The sequence below is a fragment of the Scardinius erythrophthalmus genome (genome assembly GCF_964197995.2).
Source record: "Scardinius erythrophthalmus genome assembly, chromosome: 2".
NCBI classification, from domain to species: Eukaryota; Metazoa; Chordata; class Actinopteri; order Cypriniformes; family Leuciscidae; genus Scardinius; species Scardinius erythrophthalmus.
In genome coordinates, this window is record NC_138222.1 from 51,597,294 (window position 1) to 51,620,788 (window position 23,495).

The 23,495-nt window shown below is 36.8% G+C and overlaps 1 protein-coding gene across 2 annotated transcripts; it reads left to right on the forward strand.

Annotated features, from left to right (window-relative positions):
* Positions 1–596: 596 nt before the first annotated feature.
* On the forward strand, positions 597–20,802 carry fes (FES proto-oncogene, tyrosine kinase). Of its 2 annotated transcripts, none has more exons than XM_081359674.1 (20): positions 597–816; positions 1,764–1,837; positions 1,945–2,191; positions 3,109–3,282; positions 5,615–5,711; positions 8,011–8,194; positions 9,485–9,622; positions 10,359–10,478; positions 12,402–12,524; positions 13,419–13,608; positions 14,819–14,899; positions 15,006–15,215; positions 15,510–15,632; positions 17,117–17,170; positions 17,273–17,391; positions 17,479–17,573; positions 17,985–18,108; positions 18,577–18,734; positions 20,093–20,224; positions 20,338–20,802. In XM_081359674.1, the coding sequence occupies exons 3-20, from the start codon at positions 1,967–1,969 to the stop codon at positions 20,469–20,471; spliced, it is 2,481 nt and encodes an 826-aa protein (XP_081215800.1). In that variant the 5' UTR covers positions 597–816; positions 1,764–1,837; positions 1,945–1,966; the 3' UTR covers positions 20,472–20,802. The 2 variants fall into 2 exon arrangements, with proteins under 2 accessions (XP_081215800.1, XP_081215801.1); XM_081359675.1 differs by having other exon boundaries at positions 700–816; positions 18,015–18,108; positions 20,338–20,577.
* Positions 20,803–23,495: the final 2,693 nt, after the last annotated feature.

Genomic DNA, 23,495 nt, shown 5'->3' on the forward strand with positions numbered 1-23,495 from the left:
TTTTTGTCGTTGTTCTCTGTATTGACAGCACTCCAAATGTGCAAAAAAATGTCAATGTTAGAATTGATCGGAGTTCTCCTTTAAGGTAGTGCTAGGTAACAATGGTGCTCACACAAAATATTGACACTTTGGACACAGTTTTGATATGTTCACATTAGGTGTACTCACTTTTGTTGCCAGCTATTTTGACAATAATGGCTGTATGTTAAGTTATTTTCAGAGGACGATAAATATATGTTGCTATACAAGCAGCACATTGACTGCTCTACAATATATCCAAGTTTCATTTCTATAGTATTTTTCCTTGAGAAGATATACTAAAATGTTTGCTGAAATGTGAGGGGTGTACTCACTTTTGTGAGATACTGTATGTATGTATACGTTTTGTGAGATACTGTATGTACAATGTCATGAGCTTCTTAATTTTTTTTCTGAATTTTACTGTTCATGTTTATTTTTATCAATAGTTACAATACTTATGTATTGTATATTTTTTAATGAATGTAGGCTACATAAATGCATTCCTAGCAGACATGTTAGTACCTGTGTAACTGAGGGGTTGTGGTGCATTAGAGGTTTAATCCTGTTGAATGCAGTGAGTCTGCGTCCTGCTGCCGGACTGTCTTCCTGGTTTCAGTACAGTTTCAGTCAGCCTCCCCTGTCAACACAAGAGCTCGTCTGTCGCCCTGCTCATTTCACCATCTCCAGTATTTTTCGTTTCGACGCCCTCTTTTCTTCTCATCGCTTTGTTATAATGGATACTTACGTGTTCCGGTCGCTCTGACAGGACGTGTTGCAGCGCCAGACACATCTGAGGTGAGAATTCACACAATTTCAGGTCTCGACAATGAATTATTCGGAGCTCTAGTGTTACATAATCGATTTTTTTTAAAGAATATATATGTTTGTCTGATTTAAGAGCATCATTATAAGATAATAATGTTTTTGTATTCATGTTTCATTGACCGACATAATAGAAGAGACGATTCTGTGACGTCACGGCGACATCCCCTTCAGACAATAAACAATTTATTTTTCAGCTCTGTTAATGTAAAATATATTTTTTAATAGAGTTCTTTCTTTGGCTAGTAACTTTGCGCTACATGTCTCTCAACTCTCATTAATTTGCACTAACGTTACATGTCCACTTACTCATTATTCAGAGTAGGCAACTCGAATTTCTATTAGTAGAACAAGTTGACGTTCTTGCAAAGTTACTTATAGTCAGTGGTCAGACTGGTTGTAAAGTAAGTTACATAAGTAAAAGTGGACTGTCGAAATAAAGTACCTTTACTTGTTTTAAAATTATTATTTTTTTTTTTTATCTTTGAACATCTGGTTGCATATTTTTTAAACGTAATGTCTTCCATCTTATTACAGTTAACCAAATGTGACTAATGTCTAATGAGTAAACACCATATCTACACAAACCAAAAATGGAACAATATCAATGTATTTTTCTTTCTGTAAGTAGACTGTATGCACTGTAAATCATTAACTTTTTCAGCATTGTTCCTTATGACTGAGCTGTTCATTATAAAATAACCTTTCACATCTGAAATGATGTTGCTCTACGGGAAGTGGTCAGTATAAACAACATCACTTTTTTTGTCCTGAATTGCCACTGAGGAAATGAAAGCATTTGAAAACTCCTACTTTTTTTGCAATAAACTTTGCGACAGGCACTCAAAATGCTTTAATTATGCCATGAAATGCACATTTAGATATTTTGAAATTCTAAAATAATCTTCCTCCTTCCGTAGATCTCGATTTGTGTTGTTTCTCATTGATCTGACCAGAACGTTTGTTTTACCTGCATACTGCTGCTGACAGATAGGTAATTTGACGCTTTGTTATTGTTTTTGACAACATTTTCACACACATTTGGAACATCAGAAAACAGCATGACATCCCAACGATGGTAACGATGCGCATGTTTCCCAGACAGTTGTAGTGAGCTGCAGGTATGGGCTTTGCGGAGGACTTGTGGTGCCCTCAGGGTCACGCCGCCCTAATGAAACTACAAGACTCTGAGCTGCGTTTGATGGAGGTTATGAAGAAATGGATCACGCAGAGGGCCAAGAGCGATCGCGAGTTCTCCGTACAGTTGCATCAGATGTCAGCCATTGTTGAGAAACTGGAGGGTTCCCAGCCTGGAGGAGGTATCGACTACATCAGCCAGTTCAATAAGGTTGGAAGCGTCTCCTTAGCAAGTATAAAGTTCCCATGGTTGATTTCAATGTATATTGGAGATTTAAGATGATATATTATCCACACTAAAATGGTCTTAAGTAATGCATTGAGTCTGAATCCTTACTTTCCACATGATGTTAAAGGGATAGTTCTCCCAAAAATGAAAATTAGCTCATGGTTTACTCACCCTGAAGCCATCCTAGGTGTATATGACATTCTTCTTTCAGACGAATACAATCAGAGTTATATTAAAAAATCTCCTGGCTCTTCCAAGCTTCATAATGGGAGTGAATGGGTATCAACTCAAGTCCATCAAAACGCATCCATCCATGATCAAAGTGCTCCACACTGCTCTGGCGGGTTAATAAAGGCCTTCTGAAGTGAAGCGATGTATTAGTGTTAGAAAAATATCCATATTTAAAACTTTATCGACTAAAATAACTAGCTTCCGGCAGACGGCCTATGCAAGTCGACTTGCGCCAAAAGAGTAACACTTGACGATGTATGTTGTAGAATGTAGGAGTAGCGTAAGCTTTGACGCCTCTCGCGGTTCACACAAACAGGGCTGGTCAACCGCTTTCGTCTTTACGTTGTGCTTCAAGTTCAAGGGTTAGTCTTTCGCCGTAAGTCGATGCGTACGGCTGTCTGGATATAGCCAAAATGGATATTTTTCTTACACAAACGCATCGCTTCACTTCAGAAGGCATTTATTAACCCACCAGAGCAGTGTGGAGCACTTTTATCATGGATGGATGCGCTTTGATGGACTTGATACCCAAGTCTTTTTTGGATTCTTGCCTTCACTTTAGCACTTACAAGCATTGATAAGTGCACCACAATAAAATATAATCATGCATTCAAATGTTTCAATGCCTTGTAAATCCTAAAATTGCATTAATTTCCTCGTTCTTACAGTCGTGGAATGTGCTGGTCAGTCAGACGGAGAGTCTCAGTCGGATCATGCGCAAGCATTCGGAGGATCTGATGGTGGGACCCCTCAGCAAACTCACCCTCCTCATCCGGGACAAACAGCAGCTGAGGAAGACTTACGGGGAACAGTGGAACCTTCTCAGCCAAGAGATGTGCAGGGTCAGCGCCACACGCACATCACTTCACTATTACGCTCTCGTAACAAGTACATTCTCACACGTACAGATGTGTTTCTTATTAGCGGAGCTTAAAGGCACTTATTGCAACTATTATTAAAAACGTTTTTTATTAGTATTCAATGCCAAATGTAGGACATGAAACTAGAACAGAAGGGAAATGCAAAAAATATTTTATTTTATAGCAATAAACAATGTACATAATCCAATCAAAACTCTCATCATGAGGACAGAAAGTTAACGAGTAATTTCAACGTTTTTTTTTTGTCTTCCCTTGCCATCTCTAAATAGTTTTCCAAATTGTAACATTGTTTATTATGAAATGCTCTTTTTATGCTGATTAATAATACTAAATGATTGAAAGACGCCACACGTTAACTTGTCTCAAACCTGGTTTAGTTAAACAGTCAAAATAAATGTATTAGCTGAATTCTCGATTTCTGCAGTGTTTTAGTTTAGCGAAAGTATCTACTTTTGGCTCTAGATAAAAAATATTATAGATATAGTTCCAAAAGATCATTACCTGAGTCCTTGTTGTGTGAACCGCTCTGTTGTTTTGACGCGCTGCTCACTTTAATCTGTAGAAAATGTAAAATGGTGCAATTATGTCCGCCATTTGAATAACACTGTCGTAAGGCAACATTTACTGTTGCTATCTGTATTAAATGATAATTTTACAGGACACTGTACAGACTGTACTGTAAATGTTTTCTGCAGAACAGTAACTGTTGTAACTATGATAATTTGCTGAACAATTTTCAATATTAATAATTTTCTATATATGCTACCGTTGGAAATTGAGTTCTTTTTGTAATTAACTATTCATTTCTAGTTTTAATAAAATTCAAAAGCATATACGGAAAAAAACTTCACTTCTCCCACTTAAAGGGCTAGTTCACGTTGGAGATTTAACTACTGGAGTTACAATGATTACTTTATTGATGTCTTTACTACCTTTCTGGTAGTTGCGTAGCTGTCAATGAAGGTACAGAAAGCTCTCAGATTCCATCAAAAATATCTTCATTTGTGTTCCGAAGATGAACGAAAGTCTTACTGGTTTGGAATGACATGAGGGTGAGTAATTAATGACAGAATAAATATTTTTTTGGGTGAACTAACCCTTTAACATAAACTGCACATATCCTAAAATAACATACCCTCCCCTGCCCAATTGGACCCTGTACGCAAGGAAAGGGCCCTTAAAGGAACAAATTAATTCTATAAATTAAGATCAGCTACATACTGACATTTTCTTTTCTTGCACCATGACATCGAGCCACTGATAATTCCATATATATGCAATGTCCAAAAACTCAGTATACCACTGTTTTAATTATAAGTACTAAAGCCATTGAAATATCTTCCCAAAAGTTATAAACCCCTTCACAAGACCAACCCATATGTATAAAATGATTTCTGAAGCAACAGAAGATAGTCAAGGGTCAGTAAAAGTAGTTGCACATTAAATGAGGAAGTACTATTTGTGAGTGTGAGTGTGTGTGTGTGTGTGTGTATGTATATATATATATATATATATATATATATATAATGTATGCTCATATCGAGCTTATTTGAGCTCAAAATTTTTCCTTTCCTATTCCCTTTTACATTTACCCTCATTACATTATAAATGTCTATGCTGTCACTTTTGATCAGTTTAATAAAGCAAAGGGAGGAGGCTCTTTTTAGGGCTGGTAATCAACCTCATAGCATGCTAAAATCCACTCGTAACACATTACAAACCACATAGCTCCACCTTTACAGGCTGCTCACTACTATAATATTATTATATGAGCACACATCTGGCTTTGTGTATGTGTTTAGACGTCTGGCAGAATCTAATTTTAGATAGAGGAAATGTATGTGAACAAATAGCACTTCTTTTTGTACTCATTTAGTTTGAGTTTAGAAAATCATTAAATGAGTTTAAATGAACTTTTTAAATAATATTTTATTAAACGAGTTTTCAAAATCATCATTTAGAAAATCATGTAGTTTGATGTCTTTAATGAAGCAATTACCAATGCACGAGTTGCCTGCTGGTCTTTAGATTCTAGAATGGTTTAACGTTGAGAACCTTTTTTTTTTCGTGGGTTTTGTTATGTTTAGCCTGGAGGCTTTAAAAACTATTATTAGCTGAATATGGTGCATATTCTTCCTCATTGCTAAACCAGGCTAATAACATGTGAAATGAATTGTCAGCAGTGAATCTAGCAGTGAATCCTTTCATGATTGCACATGACACGTGTCTCATTTTGATGCACAAACCTGGATTTTTATTTGTTTCTATTTTGTGTCCTGTTGTGGAAGGTTAGGTCACCCAAATCGAACTAGACCGGCTCAAGTCCAGTTACAGACCACTGGTACGGGACGCGACCCAGGCGAAAAGAAAATATCAGGAAGCAAGCAAAGGTATGATGCCTCCATGTTATCTAGTTCTCTAAAAAGCATGGCCACTTTCCTTTCATTTTGACTGAATAGGGTACTTTGTACTGAAAGAGATACACATACATAAGAGGAACTGTTTAATGTTTAAACACGAATGGTTTTATGATAGTATGTGTAAATAAGGCATCTGTTTACTCAATAGGAGAAAAACCTGCCTTTAAACGAAGACACTTGTTTCTATGTAACACTGACAGAGGAAACTAAATGTGGTTTCTCCAATGACCCAAGTGTGAACGCTCCACAGAGCACATTTTGCAGCACTTATATGGGCCACAATGAATAGAACATTAAATATATAAAGCTACAGACAACAGATATGAAGAGCAATGGCAGATATATTTGCACTGTGCAAGGCAGTACTTACAATGAGCTTCAGTGTACTATGATAGATGGGTACTTTATATCAGACTTTTATAGGATAAGCAAAGTGTTCACAACCTTTAGCACTTGGCAGATGGGGGAGTATAGTGGTTTGATGGCTTCCTGATTAAATATAGGCTATGCTCATTTCTACAAAAATACACACTACTGCTCAAAAGTTAAATGGCCCTATCTTGCACCCAGCGCAATTGACTTTGTACACCGACGCATGTATCATTCCTATTTTGCACCCGCGCACAGCGGACTTTTCCCTCCACAGACTCCACAAACGGTTCAGGGCAAAGAGGAGGCGTGTTCCGGCACAAACGTTCCCTGATGCTATTTTGCAGGTTTAGAAAACAATTGCACCACTGACAGGAAAAAAATTGTTTAAAGTCAGTGGCGCGTTGCGCATGTTATTCATATGCTATTTTAAGGGCGCATGCTTGGCCATAATCAATGTAGCGTGTGCACAACGCACATACACTTTGATCCTCTCATCTACACAGAAGCAGCAGTTTTCATTTTTGCAAATCATACATTATTCCGATAGATAGATAGATAGATAGATAGATAGATAGATAGATAGATAGATAGATAGATAGATAGATAGATAGATAGATAGATAGATAGATAGATAGATAGATAGATAGATAGATAGATAGATAGATAGATAGATAGATAGATAGATAGATAGATAAAAGTATACATCTAGCTTACACAATTACCCAAATTATTATACGCCTGTTTAACCGAAGCTAATTTGGGTGGGTTTCTCCATCCCCAATGTCACTTTTCTCTCTTTTACGGCCGTGTCAAGAGTGTTGCTCTCCTTGGCTGTGAACCGCTCCTGGCGTGCGCCTGGCAAATCCGCCGTTATAATAGCAATCTTCTATGGAAAAAGCGCGTCTGCTCTTAAAGCGAATGTGAGATGTCGCTCTGATTGGTTTATTTCACGTTACGCCCAAACCACACATATGAATAATAAAGCTACTTCAGACCAACCCATTTAAGATTTGCGTCGGGTGCAAGAGTCATTTATTCCGCCGGTATAATAGCAACAGCGCCAAGACCCGTCCACAAAGTTACTTGCGTTTTGCGCTTGATACTTGCATTTCAGATCGTTAAAATAGGGCCCAAAGTCTCTTACGCTCACCGAGACTGCATTTATTTGATCAAAAACACAGTAATAATATTGTGAAATATTATGACAACTTAAAATAACTGTTTTCTATGTATATTTTTTAGTGCTGGGCAATGATTAATCACGATTAATCGCATCCAAAATAAAAGTTTGTCTTTACATAATATATGTGTGTACTGTGTATAATTATTTTGTATATATAAATACACACATATGCATGTATTTATTTAAGAAATATTTGCCTGTATATATACTTATACATCATTTATATTATATAAATAACACATTTTCCTTAGATATATACATACATGCATGTGTGTGTATATTAGGGCTGTGCAACGATTAATCTAATTTATTTTGGATGCAATTAATTGCGAATTCATCGTTGCCCAGCACTAAATTTTATTTACAGTTCTAAGCTATTCCATTTTTATTTTTCTGTTTCATTTTTGTTAGACTGAAATGCATTCATTAAATTTACACAATGAATGGTAGGCAATTATTGGACTGATTCCCCCTACCACCTGCACGCATACAAATCCTTCTGCACGAATCACATAAATGACATATTTTTAATATTTTGAATTTTAAATTATATATCATTTACCAAAAGTCAACAACTTTGTGGCATTTATAATTTTGTAATGGTGGAATTTAATTATAAAGTTGCAGGTTACCACTTTTGTTGACAGATATACAGCTGTCATGTCACCTTTCACTTGCATGTTCATTTATGTTTGTGGGTTGCCTTTTGTACAGACAGAGAACGGGAGAAAGCGAAGGAGCGCTACATCAAAGCCACTCTGAAACTGCATGAGCATCACAATGAATATGTGCTGTCGGTGAAGGCCGCCCAGGTGCATCACCAACTCCACTACGGCCAGAGTCAGCCGGCCCTGCTGGGAGCCCTGCAGACGCTGCATGAGGAGATGGTGCTTATTCTGTGAGTGAACATCAATAACACCAGCACTATAATGTTAAACAGGGAAATCAGTCCTTTACAGGGGTTATTAGGTGATTAGGGTGTTATTAGGGTATTTCAGTGGTTAGAATTAGTAAGCTAAAGTTAGATTATTTTTAAATACTATAATAAAAAGCCAAGAAGACCCATTCTCTCACAACTCGCGAGTCAAGTATTGCGGTACACGAGTACACTCTCTTCTCGTTCTGTTCCCGCGTTTTTTAACGCATATGCTAAATAGCAGGCTAACTAAACAAAATGTATATTCAACGTTTTTTTTTTTTAATAAACCCACAATTAAAGGAGTGGGGGGGCTCTAACTCTGACTCTTCAACTATCAACATCTACGCAACTCTGAAAAAGAAACGGCTTCTTCTGCATTAGGTAGGCCTAAGATATTTTTAACTTTTTGTACAGCAGTCGTTCATTGTTAATGTATCTTAAACTTTGAAGATGTATGAAATGTAGAAGATATGATATATAGGGCTGTAACACCATAGAGCAGGGGTGCCCAATCCTGCTCCTGCCCATCAACAGTCCTGCACAGTTCATCTCCAACCCTAATCAAACACACCTGAAGCAACCAATTAATGTCTTCAGGATCACTTGAAAATTAAAGTCAGGTGTGTTTGATTAGGGTTGGAGATGAACTGTGCAGGACAGTTGATCGGCAGGAGCAGGATTGGGCACCCCTGCCATAGAGATTGAGAGGGACAAGTCCCCCCATAAAATTAGAAATGGCCAGTTTTTGATATTCTTGATGCTGCTCTGTTTGTTGTTAGGTTGACAAAAAGTTTTAAAAGTTCAAATTTTTGTTTGCTCGCTGATAGCACACGTACATCACAGAGACATCTATTTGATGTCTGCATTTACGTCTGCAAGATGATTTTTTAGACTGTTTGCTCATCTGCAATACGTTTCTTGTCAGATGTTAAGTAGACATTTAGACATTTGATTAATGTAATTCATAACTGAATATAACTGCCAGCTTGTGCAGTGGTGAACCGTCTGTGGTTGTCGCACCCCAAAGCATAAAAGTGAAATTCACACTATGAACTCGTTGCCTTATTTTAAGAAACACAGCACAGTGACAGTTATAGACTTCTGCTTTTTTGAATGGATGATATGTCATCCTGTTCAGTTCTCACAAGCAATGTTAACAGTCGTTACTCACATAGTTTACAGTTAGTTGAAAAGAAGAAGTAGTTTTGCTGAGCGTCTTGTGCGTTAAAACACATATGACTAGTGTGGTTTACTTGCTTTTTTTTTTAGGAAGGAGATTCTGCAGGAATATTTTGATCTGTCTAATTTGCTTCATGATGAGGTAGTGAGTGTTCACACTGAAATGGCCAACGCCCTGAAGGCCATCCAGCCTCACAAAGAGTACGAGAGCTTCATTCAGCAGAACAGGTACATTAACATTCCCTTTTGTTCCCAGTTTTTGTGGAATGCAATGGGAAACTAGACCAGAAGAACAAAGGATGTTGCACACATTTGCTAACTTCCCGTCTCGTGGAGTCGACATGAAATCAAAATGGATCCTGTTTACTTTCATAAGAAATGTTCCAGGTCTTATTGTGCATGATTCATCAGTGATTATTATTATAAAGAAAAAAAGCTGAGGTCAAACAGTTGCTCACAATCTCAGGCCTTTTAATAGGAAGTACCTTGCTGGTGCATGAGCTGTGTGAAAGTGGAAGGCTACTATAAATAACATAAAATAAGTCAATTTCAAGCTTTTCCTCCAAAAATAAATGGTCATTGGCAAAACAGCTATTATATTGTAATTAAATATTTTCATACAATCATAAATAAATAAGTTGTTTGTGAATAAATGTGACCAAACAAGTGTCACAATGCTAAATGTCTGTCTATATAGAATGAAAATGTTTTTCTTGCATAAACAACCAAATATTAACTAAGGCCATGTGGGCGAGGCAACATAATATAACTAATAACATAGCCCAGTTTTTACAGTCCAATCAAATCATGATTGATAAAATCAAGTCCTTCCCTGCATTATTTCCTGTTAAATATTCTGCTTTATACAATGCATTTGGAATGCATTGCAAATGTCCTTTCATGTTGCCTTTGAATGGCCACATCTTTCTTCATGCACATGTATGTACTATATGTTTCTGTGCAGGTCAAGAGGAGAGATTCCTGCATGTGTGGAGTTTGACAGCAGTTTGTTGGAGGATGCTGAAGGTCTAATGCCTGAAGATCTGCAGCTCAATGAGCTCACAGTAGAGGGAATCCAGCATCGGTGAGTTTATTCTTTCTTTACATCGCTGTGTAGCATAGTAGTGCAAGTGAATGCACATATGTTATAGAAAGACAGAAGTGAAATCACCCACTGGAGCCTTGTTTTTGTTTCTGAAACTGTCATGTGAATTTCTGGAATTGTCTTTTTTGATGTGTGTGTGTGTGTGTGTGTGTGTGTGTGTGTGTGTGTGTGTGTGTGTGTGTGTGTGTGTGTGTGTGTGTGTGTGTGTGTGTGTGTGTGTGTGTGTGGGTGTGTGTGGGTGTGGGTGTGGGTGTGGGTGTGTGTGCGTGTGTGTACGCGTGTGTGTGTGGTTTTTTCTTAACACACATTTAGTAATTCACAATGTGTTCATGCAGAAACCACAAAACCACACATTGATCATGGGATCATCTAAATACTGAAATGCAAGAAAAGTAATATGTTTTTTTTTTAAAGATTTTTTTTTTAAGAAATTATACTTTCATTCAGCAAGGATGCATTCAATTGATCAAAAGAGACAACAAGGACTTTTATTTGACCAAAATATCTGTTGATCTGTTGAACTTTCTATTCATCAAAGATGCATCATGGTTTTCACAAAAATGTCAAGCAGCAGAACTGCTTTCAACATTGATGATAAAATGTTTCTTGAGCAGCAAATCAGCATATTAGAATTATTTCTGAAGGATCACGTGACACTTAAGACTGGAGTAATGATGCTGAAAATTCAGCTTCGCATCACAAGATCAAGTTACTAGGGCTGTCAATCGATTAAAAATTTTAATCGATTAATCGCATGATTGTCATGAGTTAACTCGTGATTAATCGCACATTTTTTATTTGTTCTAAATGTACCTTAAATTAATACTTTTCAAGTTTGTAATACTCTAATCAACGTGGGCATGGATAAATATGGATGCTTTATGCAAATGTATGTTTATTATTGAAACCATAGTCAACATAGAGCATGAAGACGAGACATGTTTCAAAGGTCATAGATGTTTTTCAAAGAACTTGTTCATGTCTATTAGACACATGTAGAAAGAACAAAGAAATACCAGGTTCCCATTACTTCTCTTTCTCTGCACTGAGCAATTAACACAAACATGTTTAGATTTTTGCATGACAGGGCAGCTCTTCTGAAAATGATAAATGTACATTTATTATTTATTATTAGGCTACATTATAGTTTGTCTCTCTCTGTGCCCATTTTGATGAAGCTAAATTCTCAATAAAACTGTTTTCATTGGTATATTTTACTGTTTCTGTTGTCAAACAACAGAATGAATATGAAATGGTGACTGAAACGCGACCCATTAAGGGTCCCACGCGACCCATCTCCCGCGTGCTGGGAGAGCAGTACCGGCGGTACCGGTAGATTCTCAGAAACTAAATAAGGTTTGGGCGCTTTGTTGAAGGGAAAAAATCGCTAAAGGGGTCTGCAATGTCGCTAAGTTGGCAACACTGTGTATCTCCATTTCTCCAACTAGGTTTTGGGCCACGGGTCAAACAGAAAATACACGCTGCGTTGATCGAGCGTAAAAAAAATAGTGCCGTTAATATGATTTTGCGTTAACGCGCTATTAACGCGCTAACTTTGACAGCCCTTTAAGTTACATTTTGAAATATATTAAAATAGAAAACAGAATGATTTTAAAATTTCACATTTTTACAGTTTTTATTGTATTTTTGAGCAAATAAATGCGTGCTGAACATAAGAGACCTCTTTCAAAAATCTTACTGACCCCAAACTTTTCAACAGTAGTATGCAAATATATGCACATGCAAGCAAATATAGTCATGCTCCATGATTCACACACATATTTACATGATGTTATATAATTTGTAACTCACTATTTCTGGCCCTCAGCATTTTGGCTATCTTCTAACGCATCACAACTCATTTTGCGCTGTTGTGGCTTCTCATATTTTCTCTCCTCCAAGGCTCACCGCTGTGGAGGAGGAGCTCTTGTGTCTTTCTAGTACTCTTGGTTCCCAGCAAGCCACTGTCAACCAGCTGGAGTTGGATCTACAGAATGAGGAAGGCTCTGCAAACATAGGCCAGAGGTGAGTCTGTGAGCTCTCCAAACACACCACAGTACGCTTCTGCTTCCCTCGCTGAACTTTCTAAATAATTAAAACATTAACTGAAAAATAGGTCCATTACCTGTTACTGATAAGAGATTAAAATAAAGAACATTAAATGTTAATATACTCCAAAGGGTCAACAAAAACACCAAAATCCAAATGAAACTATAACCAAAGTTAGATTACTCCAGCAAAGAGGAGAGAGGCGTAAAGATCCACCATGAACATCCAACAAAGAGAGAGAACCGCCATTGACGCCATCGAAGCTTTTATAATAGAAATCCAAGCTGATGTCACTCCTCTTTTGAGGATTGGGGAAATCCCTCACAACGTTCATCTATGGACTAAAATAAAAATGAGACACACATTACATTTATGACACAACGCCTCCCCGTCATTGATGGGAAATTTCTGGTAGTGTTGGGCGGTATGACCAAAAATCCAAAATTTTCAAAATAATACTGGTTTCATGCTATATGACATTTTTTTTTTCCAAGCATGACTAGGTGTTAACCATATTTTCTACTGAATGAGAGAGGAAATACTGCGGTTGATTGACTTAGAATGCCCTATTTTACTGTCATGAGTGAATATGGTAGAAAAAAAATCCACACTAGTATTAATACATTAAACAGCACTTTCAACAGTTTTTCTCAGAAATTGCTTACTGCACCTTTAATGGAAGCATTCTGCAATATATAGTATATCAACTAGTCTTCTTGTGCTTCGACTGGCAATAAAAGGAACTGAATCAAAACGAATCTAATCAAATCGTTTTGAAACAATAAGAACATTTAGATTTCACTAAATTCTCAACAAAAAAAAGTGTATTAATGAGAGCTTGTCCTCCTCTGTTTTTTTTGTTTTTTTTAGGGTGTATCAGTTCAGTAAGCGTAATGCTCTGGAGGACAGCAGACAGCAGGTAGTTCTGTCCATGGTGGCTCGCGCTCGTCTGGAGGCCCAGCGGAGAGTTCTTTCCGATAAACTTCAGTCTCTGGGCAATAATGAGGTCTCACCTATAGGCCTGGATGATGATCGGATATCTGTCACCTCCAGCAACTCAGTGAGTCCACTCTCATCTCAGTAAATCTGTCCTGAGAGCTTCAGTTTTTTTGAATAATCTTCTCATAAAAGTTCATTGTTACCGTATAGGAACATATACGGTAGCTTCCATAACTTAAAACTTCCTCCCCAGTGAGGAAAGACTATTAGTTTAAACAAATCTGCAACTTTTTGACGTCAGGTCAAACTGGTCAGGTCAACACAAGGCCATGCATTGTTTTCATGTTTGTTTACATGACACAATTTTTCATCTGAAATTGTCATTCTCATTTTAGAGCTGCTTTACAACAGAATTGAATTCTTTTTGCATTATTGATCATTAGTTTCCTGTTATCACTGTAAAGCTGCTTTGAAACAATCTGTATTGTATAAAGCGCTAATATATAAATAAAGGTGACTTGACTTGACACCTGTAGACTTGGTTCATTTAGTCAAGGTAGAAGGAAGTAGCATAGATAACTAGTAATATTTTTAAAACCCAGAGTAAATAATGATAAGAGTAAAATGTTGGGAAATTAGTCAAACTTGCAGAAGAGGGTGTTTTACAGAACTCTTAAAGGCACAGGAGCAAAAATGTCCCATCTATTTATAAGGGATAAAGAGAAATGGACATAAAAAACTAAATTATTGCAGAAAAACTTTTATAACAATAGAACATTATAACTAGACTGAAATAAAATCACAATATGGCCCGTGTAAAGAATCTAGTGGCTTCTTCAGAGCTGTAAAATGCAGCACCATAATGATGTACAGTAAAGTATCAAAGCCAGTCATGCTGTGTTTTTACATTGATTTTGAAATATGAGAATTGCGCAACCTTTGTTGACTCTGAACTCCTGGTACTCACATGCTGCTGGTTGACCTCTCTGAATATGGATGTTTCTCTTACATATATCAGAAGACTGAGACATGAATTGTAAATCATTTTCATTTTTGTTTGACCTCCCGATTTAACTGTACGTTCTCCAAACAGATATGTTTTGCTTAAAAGAAAAACATATTTCAAGCATGTGCGCTTGGGGGAATATAAATGATGTGAATTTATTTAGTTTAGAATACAAGGTTTATTTTCATTTTCAAAAAAATCATAATTTATTCTATAACTAAATACAACAATCAAAGCATCATGTGCTGAAGTGCAAGAACTTTTAACAAAAGTACTATTTCGTTTATCATGCCGTTGTGTTATTCGTCATGTTGTTTTCCTGCAGGAGCGTGACAAAGACCATAAGCACCTCAACATAGACGTAATCGTGAACCATCTCAGCAGCTTGTTCAAGCCCAAGTATATGGTTAGTGGTGTTGTGTTTGGTGGCAGTCTTTCTCTCTCATCTCCTCCCTGCTCACTGTTGTGTCTACAACTTTCTGTAGAGTAGCGTGTTTTATGCATCTCACCAGGTTCCCCCCGCTCTGACGCCGGTGCCCGAGATAGAGAAGCCCTTGTCCCAGCAGGGCTGGTATCATGGTGCCATCCCCCGTCTGGAGGTTCAGGAACTGCTGAAGAATGATGGGGACTTCCTGGTTAGAGAAAGCCAGGGAAAACAAGAATACGTGTTGTCTGTGCACTGGGGAGGCCAGTGCCGGCACTTCCTTATTCAGAGTACAGAAGTGAGTGTTTTATAGGTGCTTTTGGTAACTCTTTATTTTACAGTGTCCTTGTTACATATGTTACATGTACTTACCATAGTAATAACAGTAAATTAAGCATAATTACATGCAACTAACCCTAAACCAAATCCTAATCCTACCCTGACCCTATAGTAAGTACATGTAGTTGCTTAATATTACTCAGTACTTAAATGTATAATTACTCTGTAACAATGACACCATGAAATAAAGTGTAACCGTGCTTATGGTTAGCTGTCATTTATATGATGATGGCATGTTTATGTGTGTATTTAGGGTGTGTATCGTCTTGACGGTGAGGGCTTCACCTCCATACCACTGCTAATGAATCATCTCCTCAGCTCCCATCAAAACGTCACAAAGAGGACAGACATTGTGCTGAAGAGACCCATCCTCAAGGTTTGTCACTGATCCCAAACCAGTTACACAAGTACTATACATATTACTGCTGAGTAGTGACAGGTTGATATCTATTGGCCAAGGTTATTAATAAAAACTTTTTTTTTTTGAGCGGTATCAGTTCCTCTTTGGCCAAATTAGAGCTTCCCTTTTCCCTGTCCACTTCAGAATGTACTAACTACATGGGCACCAGTGGTCTCTACAATTAACTTAGGCCTGTTCATTTGATTAACTATTCATAAACTGTTTTCAAAATTTTGGGGTTTTATGTATATTTGCAAATGATATTATAATAAATAAAATAATAATATTAGAAAATATTATTAGAAAAAAATCCATAACTCACAATCCAAAAATATTAGTTTTAGTCAGAAATAAATTAATAATGACATTAAGATTACGTTGTTAAACTGTTAAATTATTCAAATATGTAATACATCAATAATAATAATAATAATTGGTATTAATTATTAAATTAACTAATAATAAGGATTTTTTTATTTATTGTTTGTTTGTTTGTTTGTTTGTCCTTTAAGGTTCACCTTGAAAAAAAGTTCATAAATGTACACCTTTTTGTCACAAAGTAACCTTTTTTACGCAAAGATTCTTAAAGAACATTTAAAGGTCCCATGACATGAAATTTTCACTTTCTGAGGTTTTTTAACATTAATATGAGTTCCCCTAGCCTGTATATGGTCCCCAAGTTTCTTGAAATTTTAATCGGTGTAAATCGAGCTTTTGCTATCTTTCTCTGCCTGTGAGAAAATGGAAGCTCAACCGCGCTGATCTTGAATCTCCTCCTTATGACGTTATAAGGAGAAATGTTACCTCCCCTTTCTCTGCTTTGCCCGCCCAGAGAATATTTTCCGCCCATGAGAAAAAGAGCTAGGAAGTAGGATTTTAGTTTGTCCACGAGAGATATCATGGCTTTTGAGCGAGCGAAGCATAATAATTGCTCAATAATTGGATGTACAAATGAACATCGAAGCATTTTTTTAGTTCCTTCATCCAAGCCCCAAAAGAAGAACCAGTGGATTAGTTTAATTTTCTCTGTCTGGAAATGCGCCGACTCAACTTCCCAAAGTTGTGCATGTCTGCGGCAAACATTTCACCGACGACTGTTTCCTCAACTTGGGTCAATACAGAGCTGGGCTTGCTGAACGTCTGAAACTAAAGTCTGGATCAGTACCAACTCTCTTTGGCTCAGCTACACACCTCAGACAACTAAGTCAACTAATGATATCAAATGATAAAGGACGTTTATAGAATTTGGAAGATTACCTTAACGTTTTCAGAAGTTAAAAGTTTATAGTTGAACTTTTATATTTGAAGTGTCTTCTAAGAGAATGGGCATTATAGATATCTAGATATGGGCATTGGCCATTAATATTATTATCAGTCGACCACTGCTGCTGAGTGCTGTGATTGATCAGTCATTATGATGTTTGCATCGATTAATACAGTTTTTGTGGGGGTGTTTTTAGGATAAGTGGGTCTTGGAGCATGACGATGTCATCCTTGGACAGAGCATTGGTCGGGTAAGCCTGGATATCTTCTGTGTTATATAAAAGGATTGAAATTTCAGTAAAGATAAAAAATATGATCTAACTTGCTGCTTGTAACATTTTGGATGATATTAGGGCAACTTTGGTGAGGTGTTCAGTGGCCGCCTGCGTTCAGACAATACGCCAGTCGCTGTGAAAGCCTGCCGAGAGAATCTGCCTGCAGAACACAAGAACAAGTTCCTAATGGAGGCCCGGTTTGTAGATACACTGATTAACACACACATACCGTGTACTCACACATACACACTCATTTAACTAACTTATCTCCATTTTTGTCTCAGGATCCTAAAACAGTACGACCACCCAAACATAGTGAAGCTAATCGGCGTCTGCACTCAAAAACAGCCAATATATATCATCATGGAGCTAGTCCAAGGTACATCTAAACCTTTCATTTAAAGGGACAGTGCACCCAAAAATGAAGACTCTGCCATCATTTACTTCTCTCAAGTTGTTCCAAAGCTGTATGACTGTCATTCTATCACAAAACTCAAAAGATGTTTAGCAGTGTAACAGTGAAAGTAGATCATGATTTATATTGTTAAGCTTAAAAAATGGTAAAAAGCACCATAAACATAGTTCACACGTCTCGTGTCTTATATTGCAAATCCTCTTAATCTATATGATAGGGTTTTTTTTTTTTTTTGAAGAACAAAAGTTTATTTGCTTGTTTATTATTATTAAATTAATATATATTTTTAATTATTAAAAGTATTAAATCATTGAATAAATGATGAACTATTACTTTAAAATGTTCAAGTCTCTTGATGGCGTATTCTTCTGACAGGAGGGGACTTTCTAACCTTTTTGCGCACAGAGGGCCACAACTTGAAGCCCAACATGTTGATCAGAATGGCAGAAAATGTTGCATCTGGCATGGCGTACCTGGAAAACAAGAAGTGCATTCATCGGTGAGAGTTTGAAAATTAAATAGAAAGACAATGAAATATAGTGATATACTGCATAAGATCCTAGTCTCAACGCTGAAAAACTATAGTAGATCCATAAAGCGCTAGCAGACCTCATAAAGAGCTCACAGCTGTTTTTTATTGAATCGAATAAGTAGACTCTAGGTATTTCTCTATTATGGTTAAGTCTTTTTACCAGTGGTTTGCAAGCAATGCCCGATGGGAAGATTTTGGGATAATGAGACTGAGAGGAAATCTGATAGTGCCTGTTTCCCTCATGCTGTGTCAAACGGTTCAGTGTCTCTCGAAAGGATTGAGTTTTAATAGAGCCAGTGCATTCTGTGTTTCTCTGTCTGTCATTCTTATACTTTTTTTTCTAGTGTGCTCTGGTTGCTCTCTCTCTACACTATGCTTTCCTTTTTTTCAGAGCAGCCTACAATAAATCCCAATTTTCCCTGTCTCTCTCTGTAGAGATCTGGCTGCCCGCAACTGTCTTGTGGGAGAGGAGAGCGTGGTGAAGATCAGTGATTTTGGTATGTCTCGTGAGGAGCAGGATGGTGTTTATTCTGCTACTGGAGGAATGAAGCAGATCCCAGTCAAATGGACGGCACCAGAGGCCCTCAATTATGGTACCAACAATCACTTGAAGGAGCCTATTATGCTTTTTTACATTTCTGTAGGGAGATATTTTCAATATCAGTGCGCACTGTGTCTGAACTCCCTGAAACGCCTCGATAAGTCGCGAGTTTTCTTCAGGGAACGTACACATCACAATGTTCCTCATTTAAATAATTAGAGGCCTGGTTGAGTTGCGTCTGTAGTCTAGTCACCTTTATTTATATAGCGCTTTATACAATACAGATTGTTTCAAAGCAGCTTTACAGTGATAACAGGAAAATGACGCATTTCGGCTGTTGTTCTGCTCAAGTCAGTTCAGTGTTGATTCAGCTCCGTTGTAAAGATCATCAGTTAATTTCATCTATAAAGCAGTTCTGCAAAAAAATGATGTCATCGTCCGGCTGAGTTCAGTTCTCATTCAACATCGTCAGTAAGTCAGATCAATAATGTTGTTGAATATTAAGTTTCCACAACTAAGCACGACAGTGGCAAGGAACCCAAACTCCATCAGGTAACAGAATGGAGAACAAAACCTTAGGAGAAACCAGGCTCAGTTGGGTTTCTCCCAAGTTTGTAGTCTGTTAAAGCTCTGGGTTATGGAAACACGCATTTCTGAAGCAGTTGACAAATCACAACACAATGGTCCAGAGCCCAAACAGAGCACATTGCACTTTTTCGTAAAGAGGGGATTCATAGAAACCGGAACTAAACGGAGTGTTACTGACTAATGGGAAGAGAAGTGCTGCATCAATGTAAAATATGTGAAAAATCACACGTTTTTTGAACATTTAAGCATGAAAACCTATTCTACTAGACCCCAAAAACTAAATCAAGACTTTGTATAATAGCTCCCCTAAGCAAACATTGCCAATAGATTGATCCATTAAAAATAGGGTGACCAGACATCCCGTTTTCCCTGGGATAGTCCCGTATTTCAGCTCTTTTTTTAGTGTCCTGACTTATTATGAAAAAAGCATGCTTTGTCCCGTATTTTCTTATTTCCTTAATTGGTATAAAGGGATATTAAAGAGTGTGGAGGAGATCAAGTCAAATGCAATGTCAAAAAAGCATGTTTAACAAATATATTTAAAAAGAGTTTATCAAGTTATAATGCGCAGCAAGTTGTGAAAAAAAAAGATGCCTGTCCATCCCGTTTTGAATTCCACCATGAGAAATCTGGTCACCTTCATTAAAAAAGAACTAAAACAGATGTTAGACACTATATGTGCTGCTTTAGTTCTGTTTCTTAAGTATTTTATGCTAAGTTAAGGGGGATCAGTCTGTACCCGAAGCACACAGTATCCATTATGTTTGACTGGTCACGATTGAGGGTTTCATGTCTCAACGCTGCCCTCTGTTGTTTCATCAGGCCGATACACCACTGAGAGTGATGTGTGGAGTTTTGGAGTGCTGCTGTGGGAAACGTTCTCCAGAGGAGTCACACCGTATACCATACCAAATAACATGAATAACCAACAGACCAGAGACGAGGTGGAGAGAGGTACTTCACATACTGTACACATACTGTACCACACACACCAAACTATGGCTTATTGCCTGTTTGCAAAGCAAGTGTTGTTTAAATCTTTTTTTATGTCTTGTTTTTGTTTTTAGGATATCGTATGCCGGCCCCGAATAACTGTCCGGATGAAATCTATGCCCTCATGTGTCAGTGCTGGCAGTATGATCCAAGAAAACGACCCTCATTTCGCAAACTAAAGGCAGATCTGTATGCTTTAAGTCGGTAACGCACACACACACACACACACATGCTTACAGTGCAGATATTTTAAGATGAGGCCAAAGCAAAGGATTTATTTTTTTAATTTGTGTGCCACAGTTGAAAAAAGCATTCTGAATGAGTATTATTAATAAGAATAGATTATAATTAAAAATATTTGATTTTATATATTAAATTCTGTGTAATGTGGTGTTCCAGATGTTTTTTTGGGTGACATCCCGATGTTTAAATAACAAATAAATTATTTTTTTGCAGATGACAAATGTGATCTTATATAAGTCTGTACATTCGCTGTTTTTTGTATGAAAATACTGTAAATAAATGTAATAATTATTGATAACAATTCGAGTACTTTTTTTATTATTATTATTAATCAGGAGACATTAAAATGTATCAAAAGTGACGTTAAAGTCAATTATAATCTCACAAAATATTTATATTTCAAATAAATGCTGTAAAAGTTCAATCGAACTTTCTATTCATCAAAGAATCCTAAAAAAAAAATACTTTTGGTTTCCTTTAAAATATTAAGAAGCTCAACTGTTTACATCATTAATAATGAGAAATGTTTTTTTTGCATCAAATCTGAATTTTAGAATAAGTTCTGAAGGATCGTGTGACACTGAAGACTGCAGTAATAATGCTGAAAATTATAAAAAATAAATTACATTTTAAAATATATTAAAATAGAAAACAGTTATTTTAAATTGTACTTGATTTTTGAGCAAATAAATGCATCATTGGCGAGCAGAAGAGACCTTTTTCCAAAACCAAAAAATATTTTAACAGTACTATATAATGCTAACATTATCTTCTTAGAGGCAATTTAGTTTTTGTTCACTCCACCAAAAATTAATTTAACTGTTGGTGTATTTCTGGCCTTTCAGTGCTGCAGTTTCACCATGAAACATTGGATAGATTCCATAAAGCATTCCATTCTCCTAAGCATTAATGCACTGCAGAACTCACAGCCACACAGGTGTGAATGGGTGTGTCTATCTGGTCATGTGTCTTATCTGCCTTAGGGATGAAAGAAGACAAAGCAGTCTTATGACATGTGACTCACAGCCAAACCTGCTGTTAGGCTTTAACACTTTGCATAACTGAAATTGATTGCATGATACAAGACTATCATATGACACTTCTTGGATTTTTCATTTCTGCTGATCCAGGATTCATTTTGCTTAGAAAACTGATAGAGATTATTGGGACAAGTCACAGATAACCCAAGCTGAGAGGCTTTACTGCTAACATGCTATAAACATGGGTCCAGAACAGTTTTTGAATTATAAGAAAATACTTCAGTGCATTGTCAAACTGCCAATTTAAACTCTATTAAACCATTATTTAGCATTACCCTTTTTTTTCATCTTTATGTTCTAAAAATGCTCAACATGGGTTAATGCAGTGTGAGGTAATGAAAAAATGGGTCCCACTTTAGTTTGGGGTCCAATTCTTACTATTAACTATTAATTATTTATGACTTTTGCCTTAATAAACTCCTAATTACTGCTATTAATAGTTAAGGGTAGGATTAAGAGATGTACAATATGGCCATGCAGAATAAGTGCTTTATAAATACTATAAACAGCCAATAATAAGCAAGCTAATTGGACCCTAAACTAAAGTGTTTACAAAAGATAAAAATTCTTCTCGCAAAAGAACAACCATTGTTTCTGCACAAATGCAACGTACAGAGGCCATGAAAAGTATTAGGACACTTAAACCAGACTATAATATAATATCAAAGCATGCATTTATTTAACAGATAGCACAGGCACACTGCTTAATCAAAACATTTCACAAAAAGAAGTTTGTTAGGTTTAATTAAAGTCCATAGTTAAACACCATTTGGTTAAATGGCAATGCAAAAACTACGAAAATTCAAGAAAAGATCTAGCATTGTGTGTTTGCAGATTCCAGGGATATTCTATCTATGCAATGACGTTTATAAATTAAGTGAGGGTTAAATGTCTAAATACTTTTTGGGGTCGAAAATCACAAAAAGCCTATTTGGGCTCAGGTCTAAGACAAAAAAAAAAAAAAAAAGAACGATAAATAGAAAAAAACATAATGTCTGCACACTGAAGTTACAGCTTCGCTACTATATATTATTATTTCTGAAAAGCGCAACGTTTCAACAGATCTGTTCATAAAAATATCTTATAGTTGTATTTATATATTCATATTATAGAGCTGTAACTTCATTGTGCAGACATTATTCTTTATTTTTTGGTACAGGTGTATCTTACGGACTTTAAATTCAAATATTTGCAAATATTTCATCATACCTCTACATTTACTGTGTGTGACACATTTGGAGACGTTGAAACTTGATGCTGGCACATATTTGAGCATCTTGAATGAAACCATGTCCACGCGCACAGCAGTCAGAATAAACGCATTCTGATCTATATCAGTTTTTCTGGCGCAGAATAATCAGCTGCATGATGAGAGAAATGAAGATAGAGTACTGTGATTTTTAAAGACGGGTGGATAAATGGGCTTTTCCTCACTTTGTTGTCTCTCAAAGTTGCTTTGCATTTGCTTTTGCAATGTATTTGACAGAGGAGCCCCAAGTTCAATTTATGGAGCGTTAAAGACGTCATCATTGTTCTGAGAGGGTGACATTGATGGTCCTGAATTGATAAACAACATGTCACTGTGACATAATGAGTGTCAGCTGACACATCTCGTGATGCAGCCACACACTACAGCAAATACCGTTTGAAAGGGCCGTAGGTATTCACGCATGGAGCGCCTGCTTCCTCACAACACTCACTGGTTGGTGCTGTCAAGAGTGTTCGATGTTTGCCATGTGTGTTAGGTTTATACAACTTATTTTTTATGCACAAAAAATAAGCACATTGGACAAATGTTCCCATCTAAACGCTTGACAGGATGATCAACCTCAAAGGGGGTTAAGACCAGGCATGTAGCAGGACGCTTTTCTTAAAAGGGCGTTTCAAAGCATTGCCTGTAGCAGATTCTCTAGTGTTTTTTTTTTTTTTTTGTTATGTTTTTGACAGAT

Coding starts and splice junctions, on each gene's coding strand:
- fes (XM_081359674.1), top strand. CDS start 1,967: ATGGGCTTTGCGGAGGACTTGTGGTGCCCTCAGGGTCACGCCGCCCTA. Junction 5,712..8,010: donor ATATCAGGAAGCAAGCAAAG/GTATGATGCCTC, acceptor CCTTTTGTACAG/ACAGAGAACGGGAGAAAGCG. Junction 14,900..15,005: donor TGTTCAAGCCCAAGTATATG/GTTAGTGGTGTT, acceptor GCATCTCACCAG/GTTCCCCCCGCTCTGACGCC.